The 17,172-nt window shown below is 37.1% G+C and overlaps 2 protein-coding genes across 3 annotated transcripts in view; one reads left to right on the forward strand and one right to left on the reverse strand.

Annotated features, from left to right (window-relative positions):
* The window catches only part of LOC129953126 (chromatin-remodeling ATPase INO80), a 151,823-nt gene that overhangs the window by 111,124 nt on the left and 23,527 nt on the right, over window positions 1-17,172 (forward strand). The gene's annotated exons all lie outside the window — the stretch shown is intronic.
* On the reverse strand, window positions 7,385-8,402 carry LOC129953168 (uncharacterized). Of its 2 annotated transcripts, none has more exons than XM_056066025.1 (2): window positions 8,301-8,402; window positions 7,385-8,243 (listed from the first exon to the last, which is right to left on the reverse strand). In XM_056066025.1, the coding sequence occupies exon 2, from the start codon at window positions 8,209-8,211 to the stop codon at window positions 7,444-7,446; it is 768 nt and encodes a 255-aa protein (XP_055922000.1). In that variant the 5' UTR covers window positions 8,212-8,243; window positions 8,301-8,402; the 3' UTR covers window positions 7,385-7,443. The 2 variants fall into 2 exon arrangements, with proteins under 2 accessions (XP_055922000.1, XP_055922010.1); XM_056066035.1 differs by having other exon boundaries at window positions 8,297-8,315.

Here is a 17,172-nt window from a genome sequence, read left to right on the forward strand (position 1 = left end):
TTATTGGAATATTGTTTATCTTTTTATTTGTAAAGTTTATATGTGAAGATTTTGTTTCATTGAGTTTGATAAGCCATTTTTCGGTCCAAGCCCTCACTGTGTCGACGGCATTTTGTAGTTTTACTGCTGCCTTAGAGACACATTTGTCGGGTACCAAAATTGCGGTATCATCTGCAAAAGTAGCCATTATGTTGTGATCACGTTGGAATATCCCTTGTGTATAGTAAATACAGGGTAGGGCCTAGGACACTTCCTTGTGGTACACCGGCTTCTACGAGTATTTTCTTCAATTCCGAGTATTCTTGATCGTATCTTACTCTAAACAATCGGTCTAAGATGATTTTAATATTTCAAAGTACTGCCTGGAAAGATCTCTTTGCAGTTTGTACTCAAGACCCTCATGCCAAACCTTGTCAAAAGCTTGACAACACTTAAGAAAATATCTTAACATACTTGTTTTTCTTCTAATGCTTTTTCTATTACATCCCATATTCTATGAACTTGGTCTATCGTGGAATGTTTATTTCTAAAGCCAAACTGATGGTTTGGGATTAACCATCTTTCTTCTATGATTTTGCTAAGTCTCCTCAGAAGAAGTTTTTTAAAAACTTTGTCACTTCTGTAGGTGGTTTACCTTGCTTTGGTATGACAATTACTTCAGCAATTTTCCAATGGTGCGGGACATACCGGTGCTTAAGGCATGCATTTATTATATATTGGAGTTTAATGAAGGGTTTCAATGGCATTTCTTTCATGACCTGAGCAATAATTAGATCGTAACGTGGTGATTTTTTATTTGGTAGTTGATGTAAACACATACTTTGAATTTCTTTAAGTCTTTCAATTATCATTTCACTTTCATCTATCTTATCAACAAGCTGTAAGCTATTTTCAGCCGCGTTTGATGAGTATGGCTTAAAAACATTCGCAAGATGTTCAGCGAAAAGGTTAGCTTTTTCTTTCGGGTTACCGATCCATTTCCCATCTTGAGATTTTAACGGCGAGTTTTGTAACTGCGCTCTTTTCAGGCGCTTGGCTGCTTTCCATAGAGAAAAATCGGTTGAAGTATCAGTCGTTAAATTCCTAAGGAATGTACTGAGTAAATCATTTTTGAATTTGTAAATTTGTTTTTTAAGATTGTTGCATATACGGTTAAACGTTGTTTTATCATCTGGAAATCTAGTATTTTGCCATTTTCTTCGAGCTCTTCTTTTCTCTATTATCAACTCTCTTATCTCTAAAGGATATTTTATTTCATTTCGTCTTCTATTAGAAAATTTGTGAGTACTTTATTACTAAACGTATTAACTCCATGTTTGCGCTAAAAACTTGTATGAAAGAAAGAATGTGATTGGATTTTAGTAATTAATTTTTACCTACCAATAACATTCTTCATTATCATCATAAACATGTCTGTATCTATCTATCTGCATAAAGCTGAGCACGCCAATGAACTACTCCTCATTCGTTTTAGACACCTTCCTAACTACACAACCAATAGGCGATCGCTTTACAATTTAAAAACACATGTTCTTCCTCTTTCTTATCTTCATATAATTTATTTTCCATCCTGGTTCTTCCAATATGAAATTAAAATAAAGCTATCGAAAGAAAAACGTTTTGAAAGAACAAGTTGAATACACAAACAATTGTGTTCGTTAAGTATGCTTACAAGTATTTTTCATTTCCGGAATGAGTTGTCCTAGGATGAGTTGTGTCTTGGGATGAATGGCGTTTTTTTGACAAGTCAATTGGCATTTATAACTTATTTTACAGGTATATTTTTTAATCTTTTACAGGTTCCTTTTTTAAAAGACTCTTTGCATACAGGATCAAGTTCGTACAACCCAGTCGTGCATTTTATTTCTTGATGTATACAAACCTTCGGAGCTCTTTAATTTAAAATTGCACGAACAAACATAAATCCGATCTATACACGATTTTTAATTCGAGTAAAATTTATCAAAAGCACAGATTTAAAACAAAAAAATGAACTTATATCATTAAATTAACAGCGAAACTATTACCTAAAGCTTTCGTTTTAGAGAGTTTTTACTATGGAAATATCTATTTTACTAATTACACTACCGGTCAAAAGTTTGAGACCACCTTCAAAGGGTTGGTTTATTTGTACCTGGCGCTTGGGTTTATGAATGAATATAGGATTTTTTTACCTGCATTGTTAACTTAGACCATTCATAAAAGGTGCAAGTGAAAAAAACCCAGATATTAATCCTTTTCTGTAAATTATGAGGAATTTTGTGAAAAAAGGTAAAAAAAACGCAGTATTGGGTTTTTGGCATCTATTTGGATTTCCCATAGTTTTTAAATTTTATGACTTTTTACATTCAGTTTGGAATTTTTTTGATTGCGGTAATATTAAAGGGTAAAAAAATGTAAAATTTGAATACCTACATATTCAGAATTTTGTATTTAATGCTGGGTTTGATCAAATTTAAATTTATTTGAGACTATGATCTTCACCACTAAACAAAGTGCCCATTATGGTAAAAGTTAAGGAATTAACTATTGAAACTCGATCTGCGATTATGACCCTTATTGAAAAAGGCTATTCGCAAAGAGAAATCGCCACAAAACTGAAGATATCCAAAGGAGCAGTTCACAGGACCATACAGCGTTACTCTAGTACCGGCGGTTTTAAGGATAAACCGAGGTCAGGACATGCTAGAGTTACGACGAAAACAGAAGATCTGCATATCATCACCATAAACAAGCGTTCTAGGAAGAAAACAGCACCAGAAATACGCGCCGAGATTATTGAAATCCGGGAAGAACCAGTATCTGTATCAACGATACAACGAAGGCTAAGGCATGCTGGACTTTCTGGGTGCGTTGCAGTGCGGAAATCACTTCTACGACCCCAAAACAAGATCAAACCGTTGGAATGGGACAAAACCCATAAGGATTGGACAGATGAAGACTTCAACAAAATCTTATAAGGCGATGAGTCCAAGTTTGAGATATTTGGCTCAAACCGCAGTGTGTACTTCAGGAGCAGTGCTGAACAGAAGATGCTACCAGACTGTTTGTTCCCAACTGTAAAGCACGGGGGCGGTTCAGTAATGGAGTGGGGATGTTTTTCCTTCGATGGAGTAGGAGATCTAACACGGGTGATCGGAAGAATGGATAAAAAAGTCTATAAAAGATATTGGAAGACCACGTTTTGGTATCTGGACTCCGATTAATCGGTGCAGGTTTTTTATTCCAGCAAGACAATGACCCGAAACACACTTCAAAACTTTGCCGGGGATACCTGAAACAAAAAGAAGATGAGGAAATTCTAAAAGTAATGGTATGGCCACCGCAGTTTCCAGATATTAACCCCATTGAGCTCTTATGGGAAGAGCATGGTGGAAATGTCCGAAATCACCACATAACATCGGAATCTGTTCTTTGGAAAACTCTACAAAATTGCTGGAATAATATTCCACAAGAAAAAATACAAAACCTTGTAAGAAGATTGCCCAGAATTGTAAAAAAAAATATTTAATTTAGAGGAGGGTTTTTGATGAAAACTGAATTTAGAGCTTTTATTGGTTTTTTAAATAAATAATTTATGTGTAGTACAAAACTAGTTTATATTTTTCTATCATTTACAGCTAGACATGCTCTTCACTTTTTTCACATATTAACTTTTTTCCTAAAACTTCACTTTAGGGGTTAAAACTCGATATTTCTCAAATTTCAGAGGTGGTCACAAACTTTTGACCGGTAGTCTTTTACTTATGTATTACTTTGTTATTAACGTGATAAATATATTAAAATATAAAATATAAATATTTTAAAATCTTTTGTAATATATAAAAAAACCTTTATACAACCATTTTCAAATTTTCAATTGCCTTGTGAAGTCTCTAAAACGTTTTTGATCGATCTGAAATGTTTCCCCTTTCAGTTATTTAGAATACTATTCGCATTGTTTAAGAACTCAAAATCTTTTAACAAAAAACAAAATTTATTATATATTATTCAATTATTTAATTTAAGTAGGCTGAGAGTGTCATATAGCCTTAAACCCCATGGTTAAAGAATTCCAATACATCGATTAATGTACAATCGTGTGAAGAGAAAAATCCATTTAAGTATTAGGGCAATGAAGTGTAAATGAATTCAACTTGATTAATTGGTTGTAGAACAAAAACAATAAAACACAATCAACAGGTGTACTTTTCAATTTATTTACTGAAGTTTTTCTTAATATCAGCACTTCGAGTTGAAGTTGTCAAATGAAAAATAAAAATAATTAAGTTCGAGTACCTAACTGGTAACTTATTCAATTCCTACCAAAGACAATATATCGCTTGCTACGATTTGGAATAATTTTTTTTTGTGATCATGTCTTGACTTAAAGACTTGAATATTTATTGGAGATTTGTTAATACACAAAAAATGAATGTGCAAAAGTTTATACGATGATTTGTTCTTGTCTGCTGTACTTGATCTAAATTTTGAATTGTTTTCAATCACAAGTCAAGCTTCTGAGATATCGAGAAATCATTTCAAATATTTTAGAAAATAATATATTTAATAATATTTATAAGCAGTTAAGTTATTTAAAAACTTCTGAAAAAATTCCTATAATACGCAATTAGATTCAACGAGAAACCAATCAATTTAAATGCTCTACGTTTAATACTGTCCAAAAGGCTTAAGTAAGTTGTAGGAGCACCAGCTATATACTCAAGCTTTGGACTTATGTATATATGTCCTGTAAAAAATAGCTAGCTCCCTTAGGAAACCCAAACATCTTGCGGAATTTTTGGCGACATTGCGTATGTTCTCATTCCACAAGAGATATGTACATGAATATAGAGATGTTCAGTCTCATTGCTGCAAGTGCCATCCATAGATAATGTCAAGGTGGTTGTATCTTGCTTTAATGATTCAAGACAGTATTGGGTTTTAAAAGCGTAAAATAACAAGCGGGTCCACATCCAAAGAAGAGGGATGTGAGCTCGAAAAGCTAGGATTAATATCAGTCAGCAAAAGAATATATTGGATAAGAAGATGTAGACAGAAGATCATTAATGAAAATGAGAAAAAGTGTTGGAGACAAACCACAGCCCTGAGGCACACCAGCTTTTATGTTTTGGCTTAAAGAATTGATCCCATCCAATACTACTTGTATTGAATGATGCCAAACCCTCCCAAATTATGTGAAGGTTCGCTCCACTGTTCGATGAGATAAACCAAGGGATCACCCGTTCACCAATTGATGCAAAGGCCGTACTGTCGGTTATTAAAAAGCTTTCGATCTTTGAGAACTTTCTTAAGCTGATAATTAATCAGCGTTCCCATGAACTTGAAAAGAAGTGAAGTAAGTGCAAAGGGTCGGTAATTGGAGGGTGATGAGGATTCTCCTTTTTCTAGGAAGGGATGGGCTGGACAGATGGAGACAAATGGAAAAGCTGCGTAAGCTTAACCTCTTCAGAACAATAGTGGGGATACCATCAGGGGCAGCGGATTATTGCATGTTTAGATATCTCAAGATTCTTGCCACAGTAAGAGTGCGACAAAAATTAGTCCAATAGAATCACGACCGGCGAAGTCATAAAACTCACTGGCCGCGTTGAATTTGTGGCAAACGGCCTAGGAAAAAGATTAACTTCCTTTTAATAGCTAAAAAATGGAGTGTCATTGACAAAAAGCGTAGGAACCAAAGAAGAAAAGGAATTCCATATGTTTTTTTTACAAATGACCAAATATTTTACTGCCTTTTGGACATTGCAGTATTTTTTGTCGTTTTCTTTGGTTATCATAAACTTAGTCTTTTCTTGGCAGGCCTTCCTGACTTGTTTGCACTTTTTCCGGTTTTCGTCAGTTGGGTTGGTTTAAAAACAACGGAAACTTTCCTCTTTGGGCCTAATAACTTCTTCGCAACTCGCATTAAATATGCGATTCCTTAGGTCTTATATTTTTTAAGATGTTGGGGGTTAAAGCTCTCATATCAGGAGTATCAAGCTTATGATCACATCAGCGCTGGCTTCGACGTCACTATAGAGTGAAGAGTTAAAGATCCTAAATTATTTATTGAGACTCCCAGTTGGCTTTCTCGTATTGCCAAACGGTTCTCTTAGGACCTCTTTCTCTTACTGAAAAGCTTTGTCTAAACTTCAAAAACTTCAGAAATGTTTTTTGGGTCTATCTAAATTTCTTTTTTTCTGTAATTAAGTGAATACCAATTCTAAATGTTACACAAAGTTTTAATAACTCTTTTCTTTTGTAACTGTCGATTGCAACGTTTTTCAAGAAATTTAGAACTTTGAACAGTAAAAAAAAACGACTTTAAATATTAACCATCAGTACTTTATGATTAAACAAGCTTTTAACACACAAAAAACTTTAGAAAAATGTTCAATATTTTATATGCATATTCGTCAAATATACTTACTTAAAATATTTTTTAATTTGTATTTATTTGCTTTGAAGGTATTAACTGTTTTCCATCAAGATCCAAGAAAATGATGAAGCGATTGAATTAGAATACATAAATTATCAAGAATAAACTCAAACTCTCAAGAAAGCATGTTAAAACGACTCTCAAGAAAAAAAAATTAATTGTTTTAAAATTGATACTCGCACAATATAATATTTCAACAAAAAATTCATTTAAACCAATTTCAAAAATTATGTACATATGTAAAAAATAAAATATTGAATTGAAGCTTTAAACGTTTCCGTCCTTTAACAGTTTCAAAAAATACAAATGCAGTTTATCCCAGTCATGTCTTTTGGGTTCGCTTTGCTTTTAAAAATAAAGCAAGTCGTCTAAAACATTATGTCACAGATGATAAATGATGGATTTACCAATAAGCCTGAAATTAACCAGCAGATGAAGTGAATCCTAATGCTCGCCTGTTTCCTTGCCATAACCGGACATGAGGAAACCATTTGAGGAACTTAAATGTTTAATTAGAAATAGTCTGCAGGCATTAGGTTACCGTAGGTCTTTAAGAAAACTTATAAAAGATGTATCATTCTTCACCATCATAGCGCAACCCAGTCGAAAAAACTAAATTTTCGAAGACTTGACGCATTATATTGATAAGACATACCCAGTATAGCCTTGATTTGACACCTAACAACTTTTTCTTGTTCTTGAACAAATTAGAAGGATCTTTAGACAAATTTTTGAAAACCTGTCGATTTAAATTAAACGAGAAAACACTAGGTCTCAGATAGGGTCCTTGGACTACTGACCGAAAGCCCCCCCGTCATTTTAAATTTAATTTTTTGGGTAAGCGCTTTGGTCGGTTATCATTTGGGTTACTCAATTTACGGCTCTAATAAATTTTTTGCAATTTAAAACATAGCATACATTTTTAAAATGTAAAAAAACGTACTTTATCTTAAATTTTGTCAATATTTGGTAACAGTTGTTGTACTTCATTAATTTTATTATCAAAACTATTAACAAATTTCTTATAATTTTACTCTAAATTGACGTGTTTCCTTAAAACTAGCATCAGCCAAATAATGCAATCGCTTCAAATGATCTCGCCACTGCTTCGGTTTCATTCTAACCCGGTCGGGTGGGGAATAATCCCTTGGTGGATAAGGACAATGTGGTTTGATAGGGTAGGCTTTTGAAATTGCCATTCTTCTTGTATTCAAATTAATTTTATATTTTAAAGCACTACGACAAATAGGGAATCTCATCCATCGCCAGAAATCAAGTTCCAACTCTTCGTGATACCACCAATGTGGTAGTTTAACATTTTGAAAAGGTCGTCCTTTATCACGATGTGGTGGCTTTCTGTAATGTATCTTTGGCGAGTATGGATAATTTGGTGGAGGAGGAGGGATATATTTTTCACGTGGCCATTTCGGCACACTCAAATTCTGGGTTCGACACATTTTGAATATCACTTTTCTCCTTATTTTACGTGGCTTAAAACTTTTTTTTCTCGTTGCTTTTGATTTGATTGATTTGGTTGTTTGTTTTGGACAATCACATTTGGGAAGAGTTCGCTTCTTTGCCCATTTCAGAAATTTTTTCTTAGCTTCACTCGACATCGGACCTGGTTTTTGAAAACGTGTGGGTTTCGGTTTCGGCTGGGGAAAATAACGATTTTTCGGAAGAGCATTTTTAGCTACCCAAATGTCCCATCGTGATCTTGGTTTTTCATTTCCATCATTTGGATGTACTTTTGGATTAGCTGGATCAGTATGAAGTTGTGATTTAGGCATATTAAAAAATTTCAAACAAAAATTTACATTATCTATAAGAAATTTACAAACAAATATTAATAAAATTTAATTTGAAGTCAAATACAAACTATTGTGATAAAAAAACTAAAATGTTTTCAGTATTCGTATGAAAGATCTTTTGATTGTTCTGTAAAATTGTTTCATAACATACTAATGAAAATTAAGTAGAGTTTCAGCAATGTGCTATGCTACGAGAAAGAGAAATATTTAATGTGAACAAAGCATTATGCTGCCTCAAATGCAAAAAATAAATGAAAACGTTAGCAACCCTTGCACAGTAAAAATATTGCTTCAATCAATTCTCCACTTCAACTGAATGTGCACAGGAAATTTTGGAAATACTTTTTCCAAAAATTGATGCATACTTTTTTGTTGGTTTGTTGGCTACTGCCTTATCGAAATCAATCACTACTTTTTCTTTCGCCAACTTACAAAGCTTTCTACTAGGAACAATTTTACATTTTTTTGAGTCAATTGACGTAAAAAATTAAAATTTTTATTGGATTGGAACAAAAAAAGTTTCTGTTAAGTTTTAGTAGTTGCTGCTTCCACCTTTCATTATTTCGTAAATTAGTTTCGGTATGAATCCTACAGCCTTTCGATATTGCACGGGTACTGCCTCTTGCGAGGAATTGACAAATCGTCCAAGAGTGATTCTTGTCATGAAAAGTGTTTTTTTTTTTTGCCGTTCGGATTCGGCATAAAAACTGTAGGTCCCTTCGATTTCTGACAACATTACTGGCACACAGAAATGATTGAGAGTTGTAGAGCACTAGGCCCTGTTTCAAGTTTGAAATTCATAAAATAAGTACTGGTGTCCCAAAGGGCTCCGTTTTGTCTCCGACTCTCTTCCTTATATTTATAAATGATTTTATGTCTGCCACTTCTAATGCATAAAACTGTTTTGCCGACGACAGTACCCTCAGCTTTCCATACTCCTTTCTAGATTCACAACCTTGTCCTTCGGATGTGGAACTTAAACGGCAGCGTATGATAAGCCCAATGGCCCAATGGGGTGTCAGAAACCGTGTAGAATTTAATTCTTTGAAAACTCAATGCTGTCGTTAAAGTGTAACACAAACACACCCCCTATCTATGAGCAGCACTTGCATCCAGGAAACTAATCAACTGCCAGTACTAGGTATGTGTATCACAGATCACCTTTTATGGAATGATCATATATTTGATATTGCCTAACATGCTGCCAAGTGCTTAGGATTTCTCCGACGGTGCAAGAAATTTTTCGCCACTTCTGATCTGGCTGTAATCTACAAAGGCTTCATCCGTCCAAAGCTTGAATTAAATTCGCGTATCTGGGCAGTTGCCCCTTAAACAAGTTTAAATCTCTTGGAAAGAATAAAAAAGGGCTTTAAAAATAATAGGCCAAATAATGACGATACAACTATAATCGGAACATTTACATCGCTAGAACACCGCCGCCGCAATTTTTCATGCATTTCGTTGTTTTATCGATATTTTTACAAACAATGTTGTGTTGAATAAGCCAGTTGCATTCTACTCCTTAAACGGTTCAGCCGTAAGACTCGCACTTCCAGGAATGCTCATCAGTTTACCCTCAATTTCGAGCGTACTGTAAAGTATTGAGATTCTTTCTTAAATCGCACATCAAGAATGTGGCATGCTTTGGCAAACTCTGTTTTTCCTCCCATTTTGATGTTCAGAACTTTAAGACCAATGTGCATCGGTATCTCCTCTTAAATCCTTCCCTATTTTCCTAATACTCGCATATAAATATACACATATAAAGGGTACTAATAACCCCTTAAGAGCCAGCAGTCATTTTTGATTTAACGACCTCAAGCTTAACTGTTCCATAAAAATTAATAGCTATGAATATAACAACACCACTTTGACAGTTACGATGAGGCTTTAACCACCTTTTCATTTTCTCAAGTTGTGCAATTAAAATGTTGACCCATCAGGGCTATCGAAATTAAATAGCTTTATCGTCTGAAAAATCACGATTCTTTTTCCAGATTATTTGAGATTTCAAAAACTCATAACTTTCCCTTGTTTTTTAAGTAGTTTTTTTTTCTTAAGTTTGATTTGTTTAAGATGGCTTAAATTTTAATAACTCTGAATCTGTGGAGAAACTTGCGATTATACTAATTTGTTGTTTTATTTTTGGCCCAAAATCACAAGAATCATCTTAAAATTGTTCGTCTTCAAGCTGATGTTTTTTCAGATCTTCTTACCTCTCTTCATGTTTTATCTGCACGAATCTTTTTTTTTTGTGTAAGAATAAAAGCCATTAAGACTACGGCCAATTTTGTGTCTAACCGAGTCAATTTTAGCTTTTGAAGCACTGCTGAAGAATCAGAAATTGAATTTTTCTTAAGGCACTAAAAGTGTTGATTTAAACTATTCAGTATTTAAAAATTCTCATTAACAACCGTCAAATTGTCGCTGTACTTCCCGAACAGTTCGTCGTTATATCTCCTCCTCCATTCACCATCTATGCGTACGGGACCAAAAATCACCCGAAGAATTTTTCTCTCGAACCATCCTAAGACGCTCTTAGTGCCATAAATGAGAACCGGGATGATGAGTGTATTATAGATTGTTGTTTTAGATGCCCAAGAGAAGACTTTACTTCTCAATTGCCTTCTAAGTCCAAAGAAGCAACGATTTGCAAGAGTTATTCTCCGTTTGATTTCAGCGGTGCATAGGTAGACAAAGTCCTTAACTACCTTAAAGTTATAGCTGTCCATGGTGACGTTTTGTCCACTACATCGTTGTTCAATGTCCTTTTTGTTCACAGCATATACTTGGTCTTGCCCTCATTGACCACTAAACCCATCTTCTTCGCTTCCGTCGCAATGCTCGAAAACGCTTCGCTGACATCACGCTTTGATCTACTAATTAAGTCAATATCATCTGCGTATCCGAGTAATTGGATGGACTTTTGGAAGATTGTGCCTCTAGTGTTGACGGTTGAGTTTTGCACAATTCTTTCAAGAACGATGTTGAAGAGGTCGCATGACAGTGTAACACCTTGTCTAAAACCTTTTTTGACATCAAATGCATCTGTAAGATCTTTTCCAACCTTGATAGAGAAGCGTGCATTCTCCATCGTCATTCTGCACAAACGGATAAGTTTGACAGGGATGCCAAAACTAGACATTGCTCTGTAGAGCTCTTCCCTATGGATGCTTTCATACTCGGCGTTTAAATCGATAAAGAGATGGTGGGTATCGATTTGAAGCTCCTGGGTTTTTTCCAAGATCTGTGAAGTGGTGTGAATATTTGGCCGATAGTGGACTTTCCTGGATCTTATATGCAATGTTAAGGAGACTAATGCCTCTTTAGTTAACGCAATTTAGAGCATCTCCTTTTTTATGTATTAGCAAACTATGCTGAGATTCCACTCATCGGGCATGCTTTCTTCCGACCATATTTTGCAGATGAGTTGGTGCATGCTCCCTACCAAGACATCGCCTCCTGCTTTGAATAGTTCGGCAGCGATGCCGTCAGCTCCAACAGCTTTGTTTGACTTAAGTTTAGATATAGCTATCTTCACTTCGTCAAGGTCGTGTAGGCGGAATTGTTGATCTGCGTCGCCGAGGTTGAGTGGTTCTATCTCCCTTACAGCGGAATCCGGTTCGTCATCGCCGTTATATAATTTGGAGAAGTGATATTTCCATATTCTCAGCATCGACTGCGGTTCTACTACGATGTTCCCCTGATCGTCTTCGGTTCGTGGCTGGTACCCTTGGGAGGTTTTTTTTAGCTTTTGGTAAAATTTACGAACCTCATTTCTGTTGTGACATCCCTCTATATCCTCGATCGCGCGCTTCTCATGCTCTCTTTTTTTCCGTCTAAGAAGCCGGTGTTCCTCTCTACTCTTCAGTTCTAGTCCTTTTGTGCAGCGCCGTTTTGTATGCCTCTTGTTTCACTGCGTGCGCTTGTCGGCATTCGTCGTCAAACCAGGGGTTTCGCTGTGGTGACCGTGTGAAACCTAGCACTTCAGAGGCGGCATCTCTGATGGATGCAAGGCAATGTTGCCACTGGTTTTCAATGCTTAATGCACTAAGCATAGGACTCCTTAATGTCATAGCCAGGGCACTGCTCATATGTCTTGTCCAAGAGCTCGAAGAATATGTCTTTGGTGTCTTCATCTTCCTCCTCTGTTGGGGCATGCGCGCATATCAGGCTTATGTTGGCGAATTCAGCCTTGATGCGGATTGTCGTAATCCGCTCGCTCATACTGTTGAAAATCAAGACTTTTTGTCTGAGCCTAGTTCCAACAACAAAGTTACAAAGGATATAAAACAAATAGAATGGTTCACGCCAAAATTTTATAATATATTTTGAAATTTAATTACGTACATAGGTATGTATGTATCTAATTTCGTTTTTGAAACACTCCACAAAAACTACTTTTTCGGCTTGCAGCGCACTCCTTCTATCCGGTTCGCTTTGCCAACAGCAGAGTTAGACAGGAAAACAGGCTATTTTCTTAGTGCTTTGCAAATTGGGCGGCCCTTGGTGCCCTTTTTTCTTGTCGGCCCAAATTATCCCAAATGATAAGAAAAAATGTGTAGCTTGTTTAGTCTGGGTATGGCGCATACGTAAATCCTTGTTAAGACGTCCTGCCTTGGTCTTGCCAGAACGTAAGGCGACTCGTACCACCACGACAACGGCCACGTGTGCTTATCCGGGTTCGATATAGATTCGATAATGGTCTGCCTCACTCAATGGTTATTCACAATTAAACTACGTTTTCAGTTTTTAATTTATAAGTGCACAAGGTCACTTTGAGGTTCCGAAAAAAAACTTTTTCTTTGTACCTACAATACTGGATATATTGTGGCACCTGACTGGCTCGACTTTGTTTGATCAAATTCTCGACGGAATTCCCCAAGAAAAATCTTAACCATAAGGAATTATATCGAGTGACGTACATCTCTACCTGTCCCTTTCTTTTGGTATTCGCAAAAATTCCGGCCATTTTTTTTGTCTATATATATAGTCCCCCCGTTCTTCAACCATTGGGCTATCCCAATCCGTCATCTGCCTCCAATATTATATATCTAAGAATTGTCAGATGCCAAAACAAATTTTTACTTCCGTATGGAGTTTTTTCTTTCTTCAAAAAAAGTTCCCAAAAATTAATAAACCTACAAAGGAACCATACCACGCTCCAAAAAAACCATATAAATAACATAAAAAAAGCAAACGCCATAACCATAAGCAACACGGTGTGGAAAACACGACGGCAAAAAAAAAAAAACAAAACAAACAACAATTCGCATCTTGGGATTTTACCGAGATGGAGTCCGTTGGTCAGCAGTGTATCAGGAATTACAGGTGAGTATTTTCATCATAGCTACTGCTTCTCTATTTCCAGTTTATGGATGTCTCTCAATTGGAACCCAATTACAATGGCCTTCCAGAGATCCATCACCTCAACACCCCAATGGATGCCCCTACCAGCCTAGAGTCGGTGCCCAGCTAAGTAGACCATATTGTTTTGGGAATCAGGAGCTTTCCTACATAATGTTTATAGTGAAGCTCATGATTCTCCGTTTCTACCCTTCCTTGAGCATCACTAACCAAATTTCCCTTTTCTCTTCCACGTACTCGGATGCAGTTTTGGTTCCCATTATGGTAACTTTGAAACAAGAGTTCCCTCCGGCTAGACGTATAGGTTAGGTTAGGTTATAGTGGCTGTCCAAGATGGAAACGGACACACTTAGGCCAGTTTAATGGCCCATTGTGATACCACATGAATCTTGAGGCTTCCTCCTAAGCTCAATGGAACCAGCTTGAGTCCCTTACGAAACGTGAGAGGCTGCTTATACCGATATGATTTAGATCGTTTAGATCGTTAAAGAAGAATTCTCCTAGGTAATTCTTGCGTTTTCGCGCTAGAGCAGGGCATGTGCTGAGAAGATGAAGAACCGTTTCCTCCTCTTCCTCGTCCATACTGCTTCTGCAAAAATCATTTGAGAATACGCCTAGTCTCGTGGCGTGCTTTCCTATAAGAAAGTTTCCGGTTATGACACATATAATCGAGATTATATGCGATCTGCTTAGAGAGAGCAAGCACCTTGAACGTTTTAAATCCAGTGTTGGCCAGATGTTTTTTGTGGCTTGACACGTGGTGATGTTGGTCCACCTGGTGCCTGCCCTCCTCACAGCGTCTTGCATTAGCAGCAGTTTACAAGTAGCGATTGGTATGCCAGTACTTGCCAAACGTGGTAGGATGGCCTGTACTGTACCGTTCCTGGCGAGTTCATCTGCCTTACAGTTACCTGGAATGTCTCTATGGCCTGGCACCCAGCAAAGGTGAATTAAACTGTTGCGCCATCCCCATTAGAGATGATCGACAGTTATGGACTGTTATATAGTTTGTAGAGACAGAGTCCAGAGATTTGATAGCGGCCTGGCTGTCGGAGAAAATACGGATATCAGATGTTGATATCACGTTTTCTTTGAGCCAAGACAAGACTTCCTTAATCGCCAAAAGTTCCGCAACACTCTACAATGATTGGGAAGGCGGAATGAGAGACTTAATTTCAGTCGTTCAGAGTACACACCACCACCAACCCCTTCTTTGGTTTTTGAGCCATATGTGTAAAAGTGGATTGACTCATCCACCAAGAATGTCCTATCCCCCCAAAAAGATCTGGTAGGTATAGAAATCTGGGAGTTTCTGTCGAATTGCAGTTGGGGGATGGTGTAGTCTGTGTGCTTTGGAATTGATTCTGAGTACCTTAAAATTACGGAGTGGCCAGTGTTGTTGTTAGTCCACTGCGACGAAGCATTGAGGCGAATAGCAGAGCTTTTTAACTAAATATGTCAATAGGTGTAAGGTAGAGCAAGGTGTCCAGTACCGCAGACGTGGTCGTGCGAAGCGATCCGCTTATACATAGGCAGGCTGAACGTTGGACTTTATTGAACTTATCCCTGTTTATACCTTTCTCTAAAGCAGTCCACCATACTGCCACACCGTACGTTAAAATCGGTCTGATTACCGATGTGTATAGCCAATGCGTGATTCTGGGTTGTAAACCCCATTTATTACCAATAGCTTTTTTGCAAGAAAAGAGAGCTACAGTAGCTTTTTTGACTCTTTCCTGTACGTTGCGTTTCCAATTTAGTTTTTTGTCTAAGACAAGACCTAGGTATTTAGCCTCGTCTGAGAATTTTAATTGGATTCCTTTAATATAAGGAGGGTTGACAAATGGAATTTTGTATCTCCTCGAAAATAAGACCAGATCAGTTTTGTGTGGGTTAACACCCAGTCCACACCGATCAGCCCAAAGTATTAGTCTGTCTAAGGCATTTTGTAAGAGTTCTTTTAGGATGTTAAGATGCTTTCCTTAAACTGCTATAGCAACGTCGTCAGTATAGGCTATCACTCTGAAACCCTCCGCATCCAGGCTAGTTAGGACTTCAATCACCACTAGGTTCCAGAGGAGAGGGGTAGAACACCACCTTGCGGTGTCCCTCTACTAACGAATCGTCTGCTAGAAGAGTTGCCCAGTTTTGAGTTAATTATTCTTCTAGTAAGCATTAAATGAATTAACTCCCGAAGCGAACTCTCTACTTTTAGAGATGTCAGTGCAGATGTGATTGCAGATGTGTCCACGTTGTTAAAGGCACCTTCGATGTCAAGGAAAGCAACCATAGTGAACTCTTTATGATGGAGGGAATATTCGATGGTACGTACTAAAGTGTGTAACGCTGTTTCGAGCGATTTACCTTTACAGTAGGCATGTTGAGACGAAGACAGAAGTCTTGTATCGATACGTGCCCTTAAATGGATATCAACCAACCTTTCCAGGGTCTTAAGAAGGAAGGTAGTAGATCTTTAGGATTGACTTGGGAGCATTTACCTGCTTTAGGTATAAAAACAACTTTAACTTCTCTCCATGCCGAGGGAACATGGGCCAGGTAAAGACAGCTGGTAAAAATTGCCACAAGGATTGGTGCAATTATATCAAAAGTCTTTTGTAATTCGGCTGGTATTATTCCATCTGGTCCTGCAGCTTTAAATGGTTTGAAGCTGTTGAGAGCCCATTGTAGCTTATCCTTTGTGATCAGACCTTGTGGATATGTTGTATTTGAACTTGAACGTATATAACTGTTGCAAGTTTCGGTAAGAGAACTACCAGGAAAGTGAGTGTCCAATAGTAAGTTCAGCGATTCATTACTTGAATTTTTCCAGGGGCCGTCTGTATTTTTCAAGCAGCTTTGCATAGCTGGATTAGTTGAAAGAATTTTCCGTGACCTAGAGGCTTCAGAAGTTTCTTCTATCATGCCACAGAAGGATCGCCAAGAAGATCGCTTAGATTTCCTTAGTGCCTTCTTGTAGATTCTTAGGGATTCTTTGTAGGAGTCCCAATGAGAGGCTAGTCTTGCAGCTTTGGCCCGGTTGAAAAGTTTCCTGCATTCTTTCCTGAGCGAGTCAAGCTCTGAGGCCCACCATTGTGGTTTCCTCTTTCCTTTTATGTGTATAAGTGGACAAGCAATTTCTAGTGATCTGTTCATAGCTGAGGTAAGGCCATTGACTTTGTTGTCAAGTTCGTTAGCGTAAGAGGAAGGACTAGATAGTCCAGGTTCTAGTAAAGTCTGTAATGAGTTCCTGTAAAAAGCCCAGTCAGTTTTTCGATAGTTTCGAAAAGTCAATGGACTCGGGTTATCATCCACATTTATATTGAAGTGGATATATCTATGATCAGAGAACGAGTGTTCTTTGGATAATTTCCAGTCCAAGATCATATGGTGTATGCTATCTGAGACAAGAGTTATGTCTAAGACTTCTTGTCGAGTTTTAGTTATGAAGGCGCGACAAGGTAATCGATTCGAAAATTCACACCAAACAGAAAATTTATTTGGATGCATTTTGACTTCGTTTGCATTTTGTTGACGTACCACGTAAGTGGAATCGATTTTCGCCACTAAACCTTA

This window comes from Eupeodes corollae, chromosome 1, assembly GCF_945859685.1.
Source record: "Eupeodes corollae chromosome 1, idEupCoro1.1, whole genome shotgun sequence".
NCBI lineage: Eukaryota > Metazoa > Arthropoda > Insecta > Diptera > Syrphidae > Eupeodes > Eupeodes corollae.